Source organism: Eucyclogobius newberryi, unplaced genomic scaffold (genome assembly GCF_026437365.1).
Source record: "Eucyclogobius newberryi isolate DKJ021-1_F unplaced genomic scaffold, fEucNew1.0.hap1 SCAF_11, whole genome shotgun sequence".
Taxonomy (NCBI): Eukaryota; Metazoa; Chordata; class Actinopteri; order Gobiiformes; family Gobiidae; genus Eucyclogobius; species Eucyclogobius newberryi.
In genome coordinates, this window is record NW_027315735.1 from 5,182,703 (window position 1) to 5,200,750 (window position 18,048).

At 38.7% G+C, this 18,048-nt stretch overlaps 2 protein-coding genes across 7 annotated transcripts in view; one reads left to right on the forward strand and one right to left on the reverse strand.

Moving 5' to 3' along the window:
• Nucleotides 1-18,048, reverse strand: part of elovl6 (ELOVL fatty acid elongase 6) — a 557,878-nt gene that overhangs the window by 129,169 nt on the left and 410,661 nt on the right. The window lies entirely within an intron of this gene.
• The window catches only part of LOC140348922 (teneurin-3), a 263,968-nt gene that overhangs the window by 4,619 nt on the left and 241,301 nt on the right, over nt 1-18,048 (forward strand). For 5 of the 6 annotated variants that reach the window (XM_072435086.1, XM_072435102.1, XM_072435094.1 and 2 more), the window contains exons 2-3: nt 10,821-11,233; nt 13,484-13,747. In XM_072435086.1, the coding sequence (XP_072291187.1) occupies nt 10,954-11,233; nt 13,484-13,747 (544 nt within the window). In that variant the 5' untranslated portion in view covers nt 10,821-10,953. The remainder of the gene's footprint in view (nt 1-10,820; nt 11,234-13,483; nt 13,748-18,048) is intronic. The other variant, XM_072435127.1, reaches the window with a different exon arrangement.

Consider the following 18,048-nt stretch of genomic DNA (forward strand, 5'->3'; position numbering starts at 1 on the left):
TCCACCTGACACAGAGAGCCCTCCTCCTCTCATCTCCACCTGCTCAGTATTCTGTTACAGCGAGTAGTCACGCGCTCCACACGCATACACCGTACGCACTGCCCCGTATCACCATCTTTGCAGCGTGGGCCACTGCTCTTTGGGACAGGGGCACTCAAATCTGCCTGATCCTGCAACATTTGACCCGTCAGAAATCACGTCCGCCACAGGTCTCTAGTCAAGGTCGACACACTGGGAAAATCCCTGTATGCCAGTCCACCCTCGCCTGGCAACAGGCTTTTAGATAGGATTTGAAAACACCCCGTCCAAATAATTTTGTCTGTCTTAGAAGCGGCGTATCGCGCCGTATTTACCGACGCTTTTACTAAATAAAGCGTCTGACGTTACGCCGTGCGCTCGTTTACCGTGTGTGCACCGTGTGCGCGCGCACGGTTAGCCGTCCCTGCATTCGAAAATTCCCATCCACATTTTTAAAATACCCAAAATACGGGAAGACGGGCGTCTGTCTAAAAGCCTGTCTGTCACTCCCTGAATCAAATTGTATACATTTTTATTATGTGTACAGTTAATTTTTTGGAGCAGTGCGCAATTGCTTAGTGCACTGAAGGAACAGTGGATACAACCATAATCACTTTACAGTTTGGCTGCAATACATTAATCGATTAGTCACAACTAATTTAGTAATCAAATAATCATTAACTGGTCCAAAACATGCCAAGAGATGACGTTTTATGAATCAAATTGAACCAAAATTGCATGGAAATTACACAGGATATTTGTAAATGTAGTGTCTTTGATGAAAGTACTTCTTTGTACACAAATAACCTCCACGAGGATCCTCAAAGGGCTTCACTGCAGCTTCATGTGGGGAAAATGTAATACAAATATTTTAATCACGTAACTTTTGCATTCTAAACAACTAATCAATTCATTTAATAAGAGCTTGACTAACCGATTAGCAAACTGATCGTTAGTTGCAGCCCCACTTTACAGCAGGCCTATGTGAGAACAGAAAGGCAATGTTTACCCGCGGTAGCCTTTAAGAAGCTAACAAACATGAATGCAAGAAAAGTAACATCAAGACAGACACATCTGCAACACTCACCTCTCAGATCTCAATTCTTCACAAATAATATTGAATTACTCTTGATTCAAACTTAAATTTTAAAGAGTCTATGCTTCCAAACCAAAAGATACAACCAAAAGTAGTTAGGTTGAGCTGGCAGCAGAGGTCATGTTGTGTGTATGTTGCTGTAGTTAAAGCGTGTGGAGATGAAAGCCACCTGCCATTCTCCACAGGGTCCTGTCCTGCTGGTTCGGCCAGGCGAACAGCACCCCTTCTCTCCGTTGTAACCCACAGATTAACATTTAAGACCCTGCATGCTCCACTGGACATTCTGGGTCATGACCATGTGGCAGGATTGAGGAGTGGGTCAGACTCTGGAGCTGTACAAGTTTTCCTACAAGCTTTGCCTTGTGGGGAAGTAAAATAGACAAATACGTTTTGTCATGGCGAGAACAAATAGGAAGGCTGTGAGGTCAATGTCTGTAAGGAGAGGGGAAATCAATTCTAAAACAAAGCTTATTTCATATAAGCAACACGTAATTTGAACAGTTTATTTTCCTTATTATCTGTAGTAGGGAAGTTTCACAAAACCTTACTGCACTTATACAGTATTGTTCAATTTTTAAATGCATCTACAAAACCGATGCAAAGGGAGAGTAAAATGAAAACGCTTTGCAAACATTATTGTACATTAAATGTATGTCTTTATGTCTTGCTGTCTTGTTAAAAGCTCACAAAAGCAATATGGAGCTTGATGGATTGGGAGAATGGCTTGGACCTGCCATGTGCCTCAGGTCAGCTCTTTTGTGGCCTGTAGACAGCCCAGTGGGGAGCAGAGCGTCAGCTATGCTTGTCGATGGACCTGCTTGACGGGCTCAATAATTCAGTTGACGCAACCTCTGATACTGAGGGGCACAGGGTTGTAACGAAGAGGCCAATGCTCCAGTTCTTGTGGGAAGCTAGTCAGCAACACTTTTCCTCGCTGTTATTGTCAGAATAGAAAAAGAATATTGAATACCAGGTCAAGCTGGAGAATGTAAAACTAGCGCATCCAAATCAATGCGCGGGTAGGTCAGCAGGTGACTCTGTGGTGCTCTGACAAATTGGTCCCAACTAAACACTATAGATGCACGCTCAACTTCGACTCCGTCAAGCAGAGGGCTGTGCAATGTTGAATTTAGGATTGATGCTTCTTTAATAAGACCTGCAGTCTCTCAGTATTCAGTCAGTGCGCCATCATGACCTACATACTTTTAGATACTTAGAAACGCTGACAACTGGAGAATAAAACTATTTTCTCTATACTCCATATATACTGCCATGTGTGTGTATATATATATATATATATATATATATATATATATATATATATATATATATATATATATATATATATACCCATCGTGATGCGTCATGCACTTTGTTTAGTCGGCCATTTTCTTGCTTAGCTGAAATTAGTTTGACATGTTTATAATTATTCTTCTCTCTTTAAATTGGTAGATAATATTGTACTAAACAGAATTAGCACTCATTTGCAGTGGCTGCAGTGTGGTAGTGATTCTGCAGTGGGATTGCATTGACAGGGCTCCATAGCCCTGCAACCAGAGCTGCTATGTCTGCTGTGTATATTGCAGCTCTGCATGCGCACAGAATAGAAGGGTTGGTTTGTCGATTATATAGTGAAATGCATTTGAATGACACTCAGTGTCAGCATTTTAGAATCATTTTCTGTGTATGCTTCCTGCGTTTAAAATGTTTATGATTTTCAGCAGTCTCTGTTTGCTTTGTTAACAGACACTTTACACTAGTGGAACATTAAAGTGAGCAGATAACAACATCAATAGCATTTCAATCCATTACAATTCACGCTTGTAATTAAAAACTGCCATTTTGAACTTATATTGTGTCATTTAAACAGTCTAATGTAGACAACATGTTGAGGATGAGAATCCCATTCACCTGCAGTGTGCCACACTTGCTCTTTATCTTCATTACAATGAACCAGTGACATTGCTATGATTTAATTCATTTCCATGACAATGGGTGGATCACAGATTTGTCTGTAAATTGCTAAAGTTCTGCGCAGTTTGATTTTATTTCTTGCTCAGAGTGGAGTACCATATTCATTATGAGTGAGCACTAGGTGACAGTTGTTGATTTTGATTGCAAAATTCTCAATTAAAAGACTATACATAAAGAACAACGAGTATTACTTCCTCACACACCCCAGTGTAAAATAACACAGTAGTGATTCCAATTTGAGCAAACAGCTTCCACTGAGTTAAGACTGTGTAGTGTAATTGGGAGTTTTATGGGAGCGAGCTCCAGTGGTAGTAGTCTGGGATACAGATGGAAGCTGTAACCGCACTGAGGCCGGAGAAAACCTGCTATTGCCATTCTAGATAATGCAGAGGTAACGCAATCTTTTTGTGGCGTACCAAATGTACATCGAAAATAAATAAATAAATAAATAGATAGATAAATGAATAAATAAATAAATAAAAATAGCATTGGCTGTGTTTGCATTCCCCCTCTAAAGATTCAATGCATGTATAACTCGTTCTGTTTGCAGTGAAGGGTCATTTGGGTGATTTGTAAACTTCCCCGCTCAAGCTTTTTATGCTGTGTTCAGAAGAGAAATGCATTTTAGCTTTAGTAGAAGAACACGTGGAAGCTTGGCAGTGAAACGAGCTTCCTGCATTTGTTTTTTGCGCGCACACTGACTGTTTGACTAAATATGCTGTGACGATGAGGGATGGAGATGGGAGCGCCATGTGCAGAGGATCATCTGAAGTGGCTCTATCAGAGATTTGCATCACTTAGCCCACTTGTGCACATTCTGCGACATACGTCAGGACCAGACACTTAGCACAGAGTGGGCTTCAATCATCTGAGGGCAGCAACTTTCTCACAGATATAGGTGCACAGGTGCTGGTGAAGTGAGAGGTCAGGTACACTGTTGTGTACAACTAGTGCCCTGCATTGGTATTGCACTCTAGGTAAAATTGTTCTTTGTTTTAAAATTGGAATAGTGTTTGCACAAAAATTCTCTTGTTCAAATTTGAAGAATGCAATTATTTAAAAGCCAAGTTTAAGTGTACTTATATGATTGACAATACTGTTGCTGCTGTTGCTCTCACAAACAGCCAACTCTTTTCAGATAGATGCCTGACATACTGGCAGTCTGAGCTTTCCTCTTTTTGATGTCTATCATAGAGGTTTTATTGTCTATTTGTCTATTTGTCTCAGTTTCTTATGAATTGGTTATGTTACGTTTGTGTTTCTACTCTTGTTTATTCACTGTAATCTTACGTCACAAGTAAAGTTCTATGTTTTTAATGCGCATCCAGGTCTGTAGAAAATGTAACATGCTCAACAATTTACTTGTTTGTTGACTAGAAACAAGTGTTGGTGTCTGGCTTCTAAAGGGTGTTTTGCCATAAATGTATATGTCACGTCTGTATGTTTAATGCTAACACGGCATCTTTGTAACTGATGACAAGCACAAAATCCATATATGTATGATCTTTTTTTGTGGGAAAGTACATTTTTATTGTATGGTCCTTTCTTGATGAAAACATGTGTCTTGAATTATAAAAGACAGTTAAAATCAATATTTGAACATGATCAGAGACAGTGCTTGATGAAAACTACTTCTCTCTATCTTTGTAGGACGTGGTGTATTTTTAGCTAATGGTTTCACACTCGGTTGTTACAGCCTGGAGAGAAAGAAGGGACACAATCTGGTTCAGATGGCATCCAGGATTGTGAGTCTGGGCATCATGCTGCAGACAAACACTCGTGTGTCTGTGGAATGACTGGTGACAGGGGTAAAACAGGCAGTATCTGATGGAACGCGTCTTTGCGTCTCTCTTCCTCTCTGTTATTCCAACTGCCGCTGGGGGGAACTGGAAGATTTGCTCAAATTTGGTCATGAAACCTGCAGATTTATTCAGTTTATCAGCAAAATGACATGCTTTCCAAATTTCTGTTCATCAAGATTGGCCAATGAAATGGTCTTAATTTAATAGAGGTATACAGGGATTCTTCTGTGCTTTGTTTTCCAAATGGTTAGTTATGAGCTTATGCTTGTCAATATATCCTTCTGTTCATTACTTTGACTGCAATCACACACTTGGGAGTTCAAATTTATTCAAGTATTACACCTGGATTATATATATATATATATATATATATATATATATATATATATATATATATATATATATATATATATATATATATATAATATATTTATTATGTATATATTAATTGTATCTCTTATATAATTTTATTGAAATAAGCAAAGCACATTTGCCAGTGGAGTAATATTATTCTTCATAAATATCTTGAAACAATAATTCAAAAGGGACGGTACCCCATTTTTGGCATGTAATAAAGTATACCTGTTTTGCCCCAGTACAGCACTTTTGTAAAATAACGTTTTATTCTCCGCGAAACAGTAAGTGCTCGATTAGCAATATTTCTTAGCTTCACCTTAAAAATGAATACAATTTTAGTGTTAATAATTATTTTGAGATTTAAAAAAAAAAAAACATGATTATTCACGATTACTGAGACCATGACCAAATAACAGTAAAATATAAAATTTTCTTTAATTTCTATTTTATAACAAAAAGAAAATACTTAATTATTTTAGATATTTTTGTATTATAGGTTGAAATAATTTATATTGACCTTTTTCCTTATCATTATTATCAATATCACAGTATTGTATTACCTCAAAATACAATATTATATGAAATGCAGGTTACTATTCTGCTAAAACAATTTGCGATAATTTATATATTACAAGATATCCTATGACATGTCCGTACTTTTATAACAAAGTAAAAGTGGAGAGGCAGTGAAGAGCATCAAGAAGGAATGGGAGAGACCGGCCAGGATGAATTATGCAAAGCTGTCAGAGGGGGCTATTGTTGGAGGTGCCGGCTGTGTTAAAGGGAGCAGCCGCTGATCTGCACCGGCTCCATCAGCCACTCTCACTGCTCCCTGTGGCTGAGAGCCGCCTGATCCGTGCTCCGGCAAATAGCCAACAAGAAGACGAGTGGAAGGGGGGAACGCGGTGGCGGCGGGGTACTTAAAGGAGGCACACTACGCAAATGGATATATAAGACACATTTTGATTTATTTTCCTCATCAAATGCTTAATTTAACATGCTCTTGTATTAGTAATCCTCCATGTTGTGGCCATCTCCTTCTTGGGAATGGCAAATAAGCAGTCGGCAGCATCACTGGTCTCACTGTAAAAATGTCAGCACTTATATTTCTTTCCCTTTTTTAATGTTGTTCCATTCATTTCAGCCGGTCACTTTTCATTACAACAAAGCACAGTCTTTTACATTAATAGAGGAGGTTAACAAAAACAAATTATCATTGTATTTCCATTAATATATAAAAAATAACCACATTTAATATTGAATCAGTCCTTTTTATTCGTAGAAACAATAGGTGACTTTTTTACTTAATATTCCAGAAATAAAATGATTTAAACAAGGCTTTCCTGTCTCACAGTCTTAGGAGAAACCTGCAGGAAACACTAAGAGCATAATTATTGTTCTGATGTCTGTTGCTACAATTGTTTTCTTGTTTGCCTTTTCCATCAAGTAAGATACACTCATCTATAAATAATCTGACAAATGCCAATGCAAATGTATTCAAAAGTCTTTCCATACAGAATCAGAATCAGAAAAGGTTTATTGCCGCTGTCAATGAACAGACTTCACAAACATAGGATCTTGCTTTGGTGATTCGGTGCAACATAAAACAATGAACAATGATAAAGCAACCTATATAAAATCAAAAAGAAAAACTATTTAAATCTGCCATAGGATAAAAATAAAAAAAGGCTTACTATGTACACAGTGAAAAGGTACTTGATTAATATTATGATTATCATTATTATTATCTGAACTATAAGTAGATTCTAAATCACGTAATACTGTTTTTGATCAACAACCACATTTGTCTGTAAATATACTCCATCAGGATGACCTCAAAAGCGACATTACTTCATCTGGATCAAATTAAGTAAAAATCGGTTTCCAAACAACTAATCAATTAATTGAAAGTATAAATGCTCGATTAATCAATTAGCAAAATAATTATTAGTGAAAGACCTAAAAAGACATAATAAGACATAGCTCCTGCCCTGAGGGGACGGCAGGCCTGGCTCCTGTCTGGTGACAGGTGGGAATGTCTTGGAGGGACATGAATGTGCTCTTTATTACAGTTATTTACAGAGGTCACTGACAGAGATCTGAGACCGTATTTACAGAAGCCCCATGGAAATATAATTACCTGACAAAGGCTTAGGGGAGTTGCCGTTTCAGCATTCTGATCTGCAGCGTCTACCTCTGCTTGGTGTAAGCCAGCACTTGGTGCCAGATTTGTGAAGCTGCTGTTTTTCTCTTGTTAGTGAAGGCTATTGTCATTATCAGTTACAATTGTTCCAAGCACTTTTCAGGAAGCAATTTGAATTCGCTGAAGAGAGTGTAGAAAATGTTGATCACTAGGCATTTGAGCTGATAGATAAAGATTTTTAGGAGGATCCATCCATTGAGTGAGAGTGTGGCCTGTTTTTCATGTTTTACTCACTCTTTACAGCCTGACAAACCGTGTTGATCATAGCCTATAATAAGCTCTTGTGCCACAAGACCTCATCAGAAAACATTGGCAAAACATTTTACACACAATTTTGTCAGATTTTTTTCCATGTTTTTATTTGGCACTAACAAAATAATTGATTAAGTAATGGGGAGTGTATTTGAGAAACCACTGTCGAAACAAACAAAACAAAAACAGTTCTACAATGACATAAAAATAAAATAAATCTAAATAAAACAGACATTCTGTTGGCACACATTTTTCCCAATCTCGCATCTTGTGGGAATCGTCCTATATCTAATAAATGAATGAATTCCCAGAAGAAGACGTATGTTCATTGACCCAACAATTGAGCAATCAAAATAGCATGTTTTCTTTTGATGCATTGAAGCAATGCAATGCTGTTTTGTTTGTTTAACTAGCTATGGAAAATAAAGGTCATTTTAAAGGGATGCTCATCCTTTGGTCATAACCTCCAACGCTTGAAACACATGCCCTTTCATCTCAGATGACAAACAAGCGCATGTCTGACATGAAACAAGTAAATCTCATTTTCTTGAAACCCATGCAGCCGCAATGAAGGGACTGTTGACTTGGACACATCTCTGTGCACCGTATTAAACAGATGGGTTATGTGTTTTTGGTTCAGAGTTGTGCAGAGGTGTAGGACAGTGTGTGTCTGGGGGACTATGGTGCTGCAGTCTGGGAATCGTTGGAATGAGTGTGAAGCTTTGTGGCGTAGATCATGAACTGTCTGTTAGACTGGCTGAGTGGCTCGCTAGAGGACCTTTGGGTGACACTCATTTTGCAGAGTTGACTGTTCTTCTCAGTGGTCATGGGTGACTGGGTGTCCCAAATCAGCTTGACGATCAAAGGTATAAAGAGAACGTAGAAGCAGATGATGCCACAAAGTAAGACAGAAACAACAGCCTCTAAATAACAGTTTCTCCCCTGCCTTTATTAAACATCATTACTTGGACTGTCGTGTGTCTATGACACTTTGTAGACACAAGGCTGCTCTCAGTGGATTAACTAAAGCGAGACTGAGCATAATCAAGGCATGATTCTTGCTGCTTGAAACACTTTTGTTTGTGCAGTGCTGTTCCCTTTGAAACTTTAAACCTTAACCACACGAGAATATGCCCCAAGAGCCTCACTGACCTTTTGTGCATAATTTAAACCAGCATGCTCATTTGCTACTGCTGGTGTCGTCTTGCACTACCAATGTGTTCGAGCAGAACTCTTTGATGTGCTGTGAAAAAGATGCCATCTCGGTCCTTAGAGTAAACATGCCTGGTCATTGGAGGGCTCAGACGACACAAACCGTATGCCTCTTATAGCAGGATTGCAGCAGAGACCAAAGACTTGTAGTATTAGCTTAGTTTCGGACGGCCAGTCATTTTACAAGTCAATTAAGGAATGTAATTGCAAACAAGGAGGTTCTTGGGACCGACGCTTGCACTAATCCCATACATTAATCCGCCAATCGTAACAAATGTGTACCATTTCTGGAGAGCGATGGAATGCGACTGAGATGTCCTGTGGCATCGTAAACAAGTGTGAGTGTCAGAGTTACAGGAGTGTTCCGCGCTGATTGCATCTCAGCCCATCGGGGGAACAAAATGGTATCCAGCTACTCACAGGGAACAGGGCCAAATAAGTTGAAGAGGCCCAGAACAACAAACACATTTCATTATCACTGCATCCTTCCTGCGACTCTACCGGCTCAAGTTTTTTGGGAAGTTTCCCCCGGGCCGGTGCTATCTCGCTGTGCGACATCCTGGATTCATTGGAAGGTTTTGATGTGATGTGAAACCAAATAGATATCTTTTGGGGGAGGAAAGGATTCAGATACACTAGTCTTACAGTTCAGCCAAGAGAGAAATCAAAGTGTTTACGGAGCCAGCGGAAAATAGGTTGTAATAAACACATGACACACCATCAATATATTATATATATATTTTGTGGATTACTAGTTTTTTACTCATATTGTCAATATTTAGTTAATCGTTTGAAGTGTCAAAGCGCTAAGGATTAAAAATGATGAGTGCAGAACAAATTTAGCGTCGGGATTTTTTGGTCTGCCTTAATGTCAATTTAAATAATGTTTTTTATAGCTAGATGATGATGATGATGGAGGTAGTTTCGATTCTGTTGTTGTCGACCAAAAATGTTCCATAGTCGACCAAATTCTTTTATTTAGATGGTAAAGTATATCTTTAGCAGAACTGCAACAATGAGGAGGCATGGAGTGAGCTTAGTGATGATTTGAGAGTTAAAATCTTACTTTTTACATAAATACATTGTGTTTCCATTACTTTTCTGTATACATTGTTGTTTTTGCATGAACACCCATGCAGTTGTTGTCTTGTAAGTGTAGTCAGGGTCAGTTTCTCAAAGATTAATCGATTTAGTTGACCAATGCATGTTTTGTGTTCAATTGTTTAAATTTCTTTCACGTTTGTAAAAATCCTTCTTTCATCTAACCTGACAGAACAATATCTATTGCTATAAAGTATTGTATTAAAATATGTATTGCTTCTGTTATTAGTGTTGTTTTAATGTTTGATAATTTTATATTTATCTAATATATTCAATTTCTTTAAATAATGTGATAGTGATAATGAAATCTCTATATTTTCTTTTTAAGAGCCCAACCAATTTGTTTTTAAGAGGTTTTTTTTTTCCCAAACTATTTTTTTAGAAGGCTTTATTTGACATTTGTAGTGTGAAAGGGGACAGAGGAAACAGACAGTCGGCAAATGTCAAACCCTCGACACACACGCGCAACGCCCCTAACCACTGCAACATTAGCAAAGCACCTGCCTGACAATTCAAACTGACAGGTGAAAGAAGCTGCTAACTTTTGTCGGCTGTTTAACGTTGAAACTTTTAACACCGGCTCACTCAGCTGACCTCGATTGTGAATACTACACAAGCCTGAACGTCTTTAAAGAGAGGGAGTCATGTGTGGCAGGAGTTCACGGGTGATGTTCCAGGGCTGGGGAGGCGGGGGCGGAGGTGAGCCTCTGAGAAAGGGATAAGTGTGTGCTTTTGAAGATGAAGCCTGTGGCTTAGTCTTATCTGACCTCCTTCTTTTGCCTTTCCCCTGTCTCTATGTGTCTAGGTAGAGCGCGTGCAGAGAAAGTGAGCCCCAAAACACGACGGTAAGCACAGACTTGCGTTTGGCGGCGAGAGGACCAACGTGAATCAATCCAGAGGGAGAGTGTGAAGTGTGGGGCACCCAGCATGCACGCAGTATGGAACGGGTGAGGGAGCAGCGGCCTTTCTGCTCGCTGTCAAAGAACCAGAGGGAAGAGCGGGAGAGAGCCAGCGAGAGAGAGCAGGAGCGGGAGAGGCGCTACACCACCTCCTCGGCCGACCGGGGCGAGGGAGACGGGCCCTGCCGTGTCCCCACCCAGAAGTCCTACAGCTCCAGCGAGACCCTGCAGGCCTTCGACCATGACCCTACGCGAATGCTCTTCGGGGGCAGAGCAAAGGAGATGGTCCACAAGGAGAATGCAGAATACAGCCGTCCCGGTGAGCAAGAGCACATATAAGGCTTAGCCCTGAATACCTAAATGTAATGTTTAGTCTGCTCAACTGCTGACTTTAATTTCACATCACAAGATTCAATAGACTAGCATTATTTAATTGAAATAAGATATTGATATTGATTTTTTTTCTCTTCTGATATTTATTTTCTCACCTTCAAAATATGCTGCCGACAATTATAGTGCAAGTCAAACAAGGCAAAAAATCTTATTGACATGAAACATGTTTGTGGCTATGCTACTTTGTAAAATAAATGATGTCACATATACATAAATAATGCTGATGTTTCCATGAAAATGCATCTGATGCCGTAGTTCTAATTCACTAAAATTGCATTTTGACAGAACAGTTTCACTTGGCATTAGATTTACGTTACTTCTTTATGCCATGTTTGTTTCCTGAAAAATACCACTCTCACGCCTCCCCGAGTCAATAAACACGAAAGCGAGGATTTTCTTGCTGCTGTTCACTAAATGTTAGCATTTCCCACTTTTAGCCTTTTCCCTATTTACACAAGAAATAACAGCAGTCAAAGCACAGATTTTAATATTTCTAAAATGCACTGAATAAGCAAATTATATCTATACAGCATAAACAGACTGAATAGACCAAAAATATTAATTACGTTTTATTCAATTTAATGATACTTGAGTGGGATGCAATTAAAATATTCTGCACTCTGTAATATGTTCTTAAATCTAATTGGTGTATATTTCCTATGAACACGTTTTATAATGAAGTAAAAAAATATGAATTCATATTAGATTCTGCATGTTAATGAGTATAGTGTATAGATACATCCAAGTAAGTCTGTGATTATGATATGTTTTTTGTCCAAATGTTTGTGCAGGGGGCGCTCTGTGGCTCAGTGGTAGAGATGAAGTCCATATGCAGGGAATCTGAAGGACAAAGCCTCTTCCTGCTCCATTTCTATTTCCTGTGGGCTTCAATGTCAATCATCTCATGGCCAAAATGGCTTGTGTAGAGGAAACGTTAGGCATTCAAAATCATAAAAAAACCAAAAAAACAAAACAAAAGACATTTGAATTATCTTAATTATTTAGGAATGCAATTTCGACCATAATGATCTTAATATTTTGATATTTACTATTTCAAATATATTATTTTATCTTTCATTGCTGTCAAGTTTGACTTTCTTTGTTTTATTCATGCTTTGAAAATTAGTGGACGAAAGACCCATCTTATAGTTCCCCATAAATGTGTATTTAATGTAATATATCTAAGAGAAATAATTAACAGCACCATGTAAATGTGTGTTTATCAGCAGATAGTGATGTGGGATGTTTGCATATAAAATATGTCTCATTTGTAACAGCTTTATAAGTTTCCTTTTAGGTTAACTCCTCAAATCCAATAAGTCGGCTGGACCGGCTGGCTGACACTAATATGTGCCTACATGTTTCTGAATGACACATCCATGGAAAAGGAACCCACTATTTTGTTGTTTGGGTTGGTGTGCCACTTAATATGACAGACATGGCTTACTTTTGTTGGCCAAATGCCTGAGTGTGTTTACTCTGCTATGATACTGTCGTTTGAAGCCTGGCACACCATTTTTATTCCATTTCCATAGAGAAATTCTAGAAGACAGCAGACATTTGATTTTTCTTTTGTTCAGCTTTGCACGGACAGAAAATACATGTATTACACGTAATTTAGTTCATGTGTTGCTCAAGAAAAAAAATGTCTTTGCTATTTGATCTAAAATATTTTGGCCATACCTGCTTAGCCAGGACAAGCCTGGTCAGTTCTTGGATGGGAGACCCGGGAACACCAGATGCCACAGTGGGGTGCTATAAGAAATGCAGTTGTTTCTTTAGGCAAGACACTTCACCCACACTGCCTAGTAAAGTGCTTTGAGTGCCTTGAAGGTGGAATACATTGTAATAATCATTAAGGTATTAGTTAATGGTTACCTCACTTGTGTTTGCAGGAATAGCTGTATTTAATTGACATCTATCCAGTCTATATTTATCCTTCTCTTTGCATTCACTTGGAAACAAACCTAATTTGACTTTAATGGTGCTGCTTTTTAGCATCTTGATCAGTTGCGGGGTGCTAAGTAGATTGGGAGGATGTTGTTAAGACTTTCCAATTACCCCTCCCATCCCTCTGCTGCTCTTAGGTTAAGTGTTTTTGTGAAGTGGCCCCGCTCTCGGCCATTAAGCACCTTGTTGCTCGCTTTGTTAACTTTACAACTGGTGTCATTGACAGGGCAGACGTTCTCCCTGAGGCAGCTGGGCTTCTGTGAGCGCTCAGCCGCAGCTCGCAGGGGCCTGGCTCTGTGCCCCGAGACCGGCCTGTCCCACCCGCTTGGCAACTACAGAGATAACCATGAGCCCGTGTCCCCCGAACGCACCATGGCTCTGTGGGGATCGGGGGCAAAGTCCGGTCAGAACTCGTGCCTCTCCAGCCGCTCCAACTCGGCACTCACGCTCACCGACACGGAAATGGACAATAAATCGGACAATGAAATGGGTGAGTACGGCATGCTTTCTTTGTAAAAGTCTTAAGTGATGTGTTTTTGTCGTTGTTGGTCAAATGTATCAAATTGAAAATTTTAGAGAGCTCCATTCTAGACCGGTCATGTCAACATGTTTTCAAGTGAGGCAGTTGCTACAGAAAACAGATCATATTGAAACAACTTTATGCCACTGACACAATAACTCAAACGCCCGCTAATCCCAGTAAAAGTATAATGTTGCCAAGAAATTATTTTATATTTTCATTGCGGTTATAAATTGTCACTCCATGCGTATCTTTGCATTTAGATGTGTCTACATTCAGTTCCTAATTAGACTAATTAATTTGTGAATGAGTCGGATTGTAATAAAACAGACAGCATATTGAAGCTTAACACACAGAAAACACATCTGAACAGTCCCTACTGAGTGGATTTAACTGTGTCTGTCTTCCTCCACGTCTGGCTCTGCTCCTGCGCTTGTACTCGAGTGAGTGAACTCTCTGCTAGAGCGTCCCTAGAGGCAGTTAGCCAGTAAAAGTCTTTAAATTAGCTGCATCGTTGTAAAGGGTACAGGGTTCAAAGCGTGTGAAAAAGTAGCAGCTTAGAGTCGGAATTTTACAGTGTGTGTGTATGTGTGTGTATATGTATTTATATATATATATATATATATATATATATATATATATATATATATACACACATATATCATTTTGATTAAAAATCAAGAAAAAAAAACAACTAACAGTGTGTCAATTTTAGTTTTTAGTCCGTCTTTTCGAGTCTTCAGCACTGCCATTTTTCTGTCCTGGAAAACAGTCCCGGTTTAGATTTCCACAGCAGCAGTTTGTATCATTCCAAGCCTTGGAAACAAGGTTGTGATTGGGTGACAGGAGTGGCAGCATGTTGGGTTTACCCGGTGAGAGCGCTTGCATCTGGATCAAAGGCATGCCTTCTTAACTGCAATCACATTTGGCCTTGCGGTGGAGTAGTTGTTAGTCCCTTGCTCCTTCTCGCCTTCTCAGTAGTGAGAACAGTTTGATAAAGTTTCCCCATGGGCCGGCGTATTCAAAGATAGCTTTGTGCACCTCACTGTGAGATTTAGCTCAGAATGTCTGTAGCGGTTGAGTGGGCATGCACAATAGTTGATTAAAAGGTACAATGTTTTAAAGTGAAAATTTGATCATGCTGGAACCTGAGAAGAAGGATTGAGGTGCTCTGTTTGAAGTGGGAAAAGGCTTTGTTGTAGCAAATGGAGGCAGTGCATACAGAACGGTTAGGTGTCAAGTTTTCTTGTGTTATTTTAAGATGGTTTGCATCGGAGCTAAACTATTTCATGAAAAAATATATAACTGCCATTGTTTTGACAACAAAAAAGAGATTAATTCTAAAGTGGTCATTTTGAACATGCCTAGGAGCAATAATAATGAGAAAAGAGTGAAAAAATGTTGACTGTTAGACTACTGTAGTTGTAAAAAATAATTAAATTAAATTAAATATATATATATATATATATATATATATATATATATATATATATATATATTGCCACCAATAGCTCTAACGTACTGAACCAAATATCCTAAACACACTTCTGAACTTGACACAATATCCTAAAATAACCAAAGGCTCACTAAAGAGAGATTTAGACATTCACATATAGAACATGTGGATTTTTACAGTAAAATGTTAATCGAAACTTTACTTTACATTTTGGTAGGATATCCATTTGAAACTCTTTTCAGACTTCAATAATTTGATTCTTCGTAAAAGTTGCTGACAGCTGTATAATCTAAGTGAACCATGTCCATTACGCATTCAGTGTAAATGATTTTAAGAAAAGTGATGATAGGAGAGAGTGACAGGCAGTTAAAATAATGAGGCTTGATTACACTTTCCCGGCAAGAACATTAAAGCCAGTAAAAAGGGAAATGTCTTGTGTTCATGTGCTATCAGTTCATATTCCAACAACATTGGCTCGAGCCTGACATTTGAGACAAGTCATTTTCTTAATGGCAGTATTCATCATGCGAGCTTGTCTCCGCTGGCCAAGAGCTGAGTAAGTCTTTACCTTTTCAAATGTGTTACTTTTCAAACTTTGATTCTTTTTTTTTTGGAAACATCAACCCAGAACCACTAAGTTTGTTACAATAAGTTACTGAAAATCATTTTACCATGTAAAAATAAAAAAACAACAACCCATTATCCAGCATAAATGAACAATTAAGACTCAAAACCCTAAGACAATACAGTACAATACACAGGCCGCGAAATAGACGGGGGCTCGGGGCCCGTAAGCAGTCAAATCTCCGGCGGGTCCGCTGTTTGAATTAGGAGGGCGCTCGCCGTGCCCCTGTATCCAAACCCCTCGAAAAAAATCAAGATTTAACTTGTAATTTGGCCATATTCGGGGCATTTTCATGGCTTAAGTTTCGTTTTGACAGACATGCCACTTCGCAGTCTTCTCGCTTCTCATTGGCCGAGCGGTGTCCGTGATCTAATTTTGATGAAAACGTTCATCTGATTGGCCGCTGCGTTCGGGTGTCTTGTTCGGGTGTCCACGGAAATGCCCGGTCTAATTTTGTGGCAAAAGTGAAGACTGAATAGCGGACTGAGTAAACAACAACACAAACTGTATGTCGATGTGGAAGTACCTTGAAGGGGGAAAACCCCCACCACCCAAAAGACAAAAAGTTACAGAAGAACAGAATAGAAAAAAAAAAAAATATTATAAGAAGACTGAAAGGGACAGACAATAATATTGTCGTACTGTCAGTACGACAAGGAGGCTGGATTGTTGTACTGCACGGTGTGTTTGGCTTTTCCCTCAAAAGGGATACAACAAGCCACAGGTATTTATTTGACAAGCTTTGGTATTCAACAGAACTCTTACATGCTACTATTTTAACAATATTGATACTTGATTTGTTCCCTGACAAGAAGATAAGGATTCAGAATATAATAACGAGGTTTAAAACAACTAATTTATCTTGTTCTTATGACGCCACGATGCCGTGCGCGCTTGTGGGCCCCTGAAATTGCTGGGGGGCCCTAACTTTTTTAGGTAGGGGGCCCCTAACTTTGAAAATCTATTTCTCAGCCTGATACATCAACCCCAAATTGAGTTATTAAGAAAATAATATTTAATTTTATAAATTTGTTTTAAATAAGATTAATAAAATACAAATACTAGACACGCCCTAGAGAACATTGAAAGTACACCAGTGCATGAATCCTTCATGATGTAACAACATAACATCAGACTTGATTATTTGCCAAAACTCTTTCAGGGGTTTCAGGGTCAAAGTGGTTTGTTGTTGTTTGTTGAGACGTGCCGGCGCTGTTCTGCAAGGTAAACAGATCACTTTTTTTTCATAGTGATTGATATCTCTTAAAAAACTAAATACAAATTACAAAACTAAATACAAAAAATAATAATAAAATGTCTTCCTCCAATGTCTGACCTCTATTCTAAACCACATGTTTTACTGTGAACCTCTCAAAAAAACAACAACAATATAATGGACAATTTCTTCAAATCTTTCGTTACCAGGGATTGGCCGCTCTTTTTCTACTTTCTAGTGACATTGGATATAGGATATTTTTGCTCTATGAGAAACTATACAACCCTCGGTCTCATAGACAATCTACGCTCAGTCCACACAACGGGTCAGTTGCATGTTTCTGGCAGAAGTGCTTGTGACACCGTACACTTACCTATGGGACAATAAGCGTTTTGGCTCAAGACAAAGGAGCGCATCATTTTGTGTTCACCCAATGCCTGTGCCTGAAAATAAGTCATATAACGATTTCGATTCAATTCATTATTTTTGATTCAAAAAGATGATGATAATGATGATTAGAATATATATTCAATACCTATAATATTAACTTGAAACATTTCAAACACAATAAAGTGCAGCATGACCGTCTGGATGTTAAATTGACTGAGTGCCAAATGTGGGATTGGATTTGTGGGAAAATGGGAATATATATACAGAAGGTGGCAGAGGAGAGTAGTGGTATGTGAAGGTATTGTATCCAATTCTTTGAGAGGATTGGTACCAGGAGCAGGCAGGGAGGCATTCGGGAAGCCCCTCATCAGACATAAATGATCAGGTTTTCATTCAGAGCATGTTTCTGGCATGAACCTCTTTTAAGTTTTTGTAGTTCTTGTGTTTGTGTGTGTTGTGTTCGACCAGAGTTTTATAACATTAGAAAATTAACAAGACCAAAATCAATACAATCAATCCAAGGGCATCGGAAGTGTTAAAAGTGCCATAATTTAACGTTAACAGCATATTGAATCTAGTGAAAC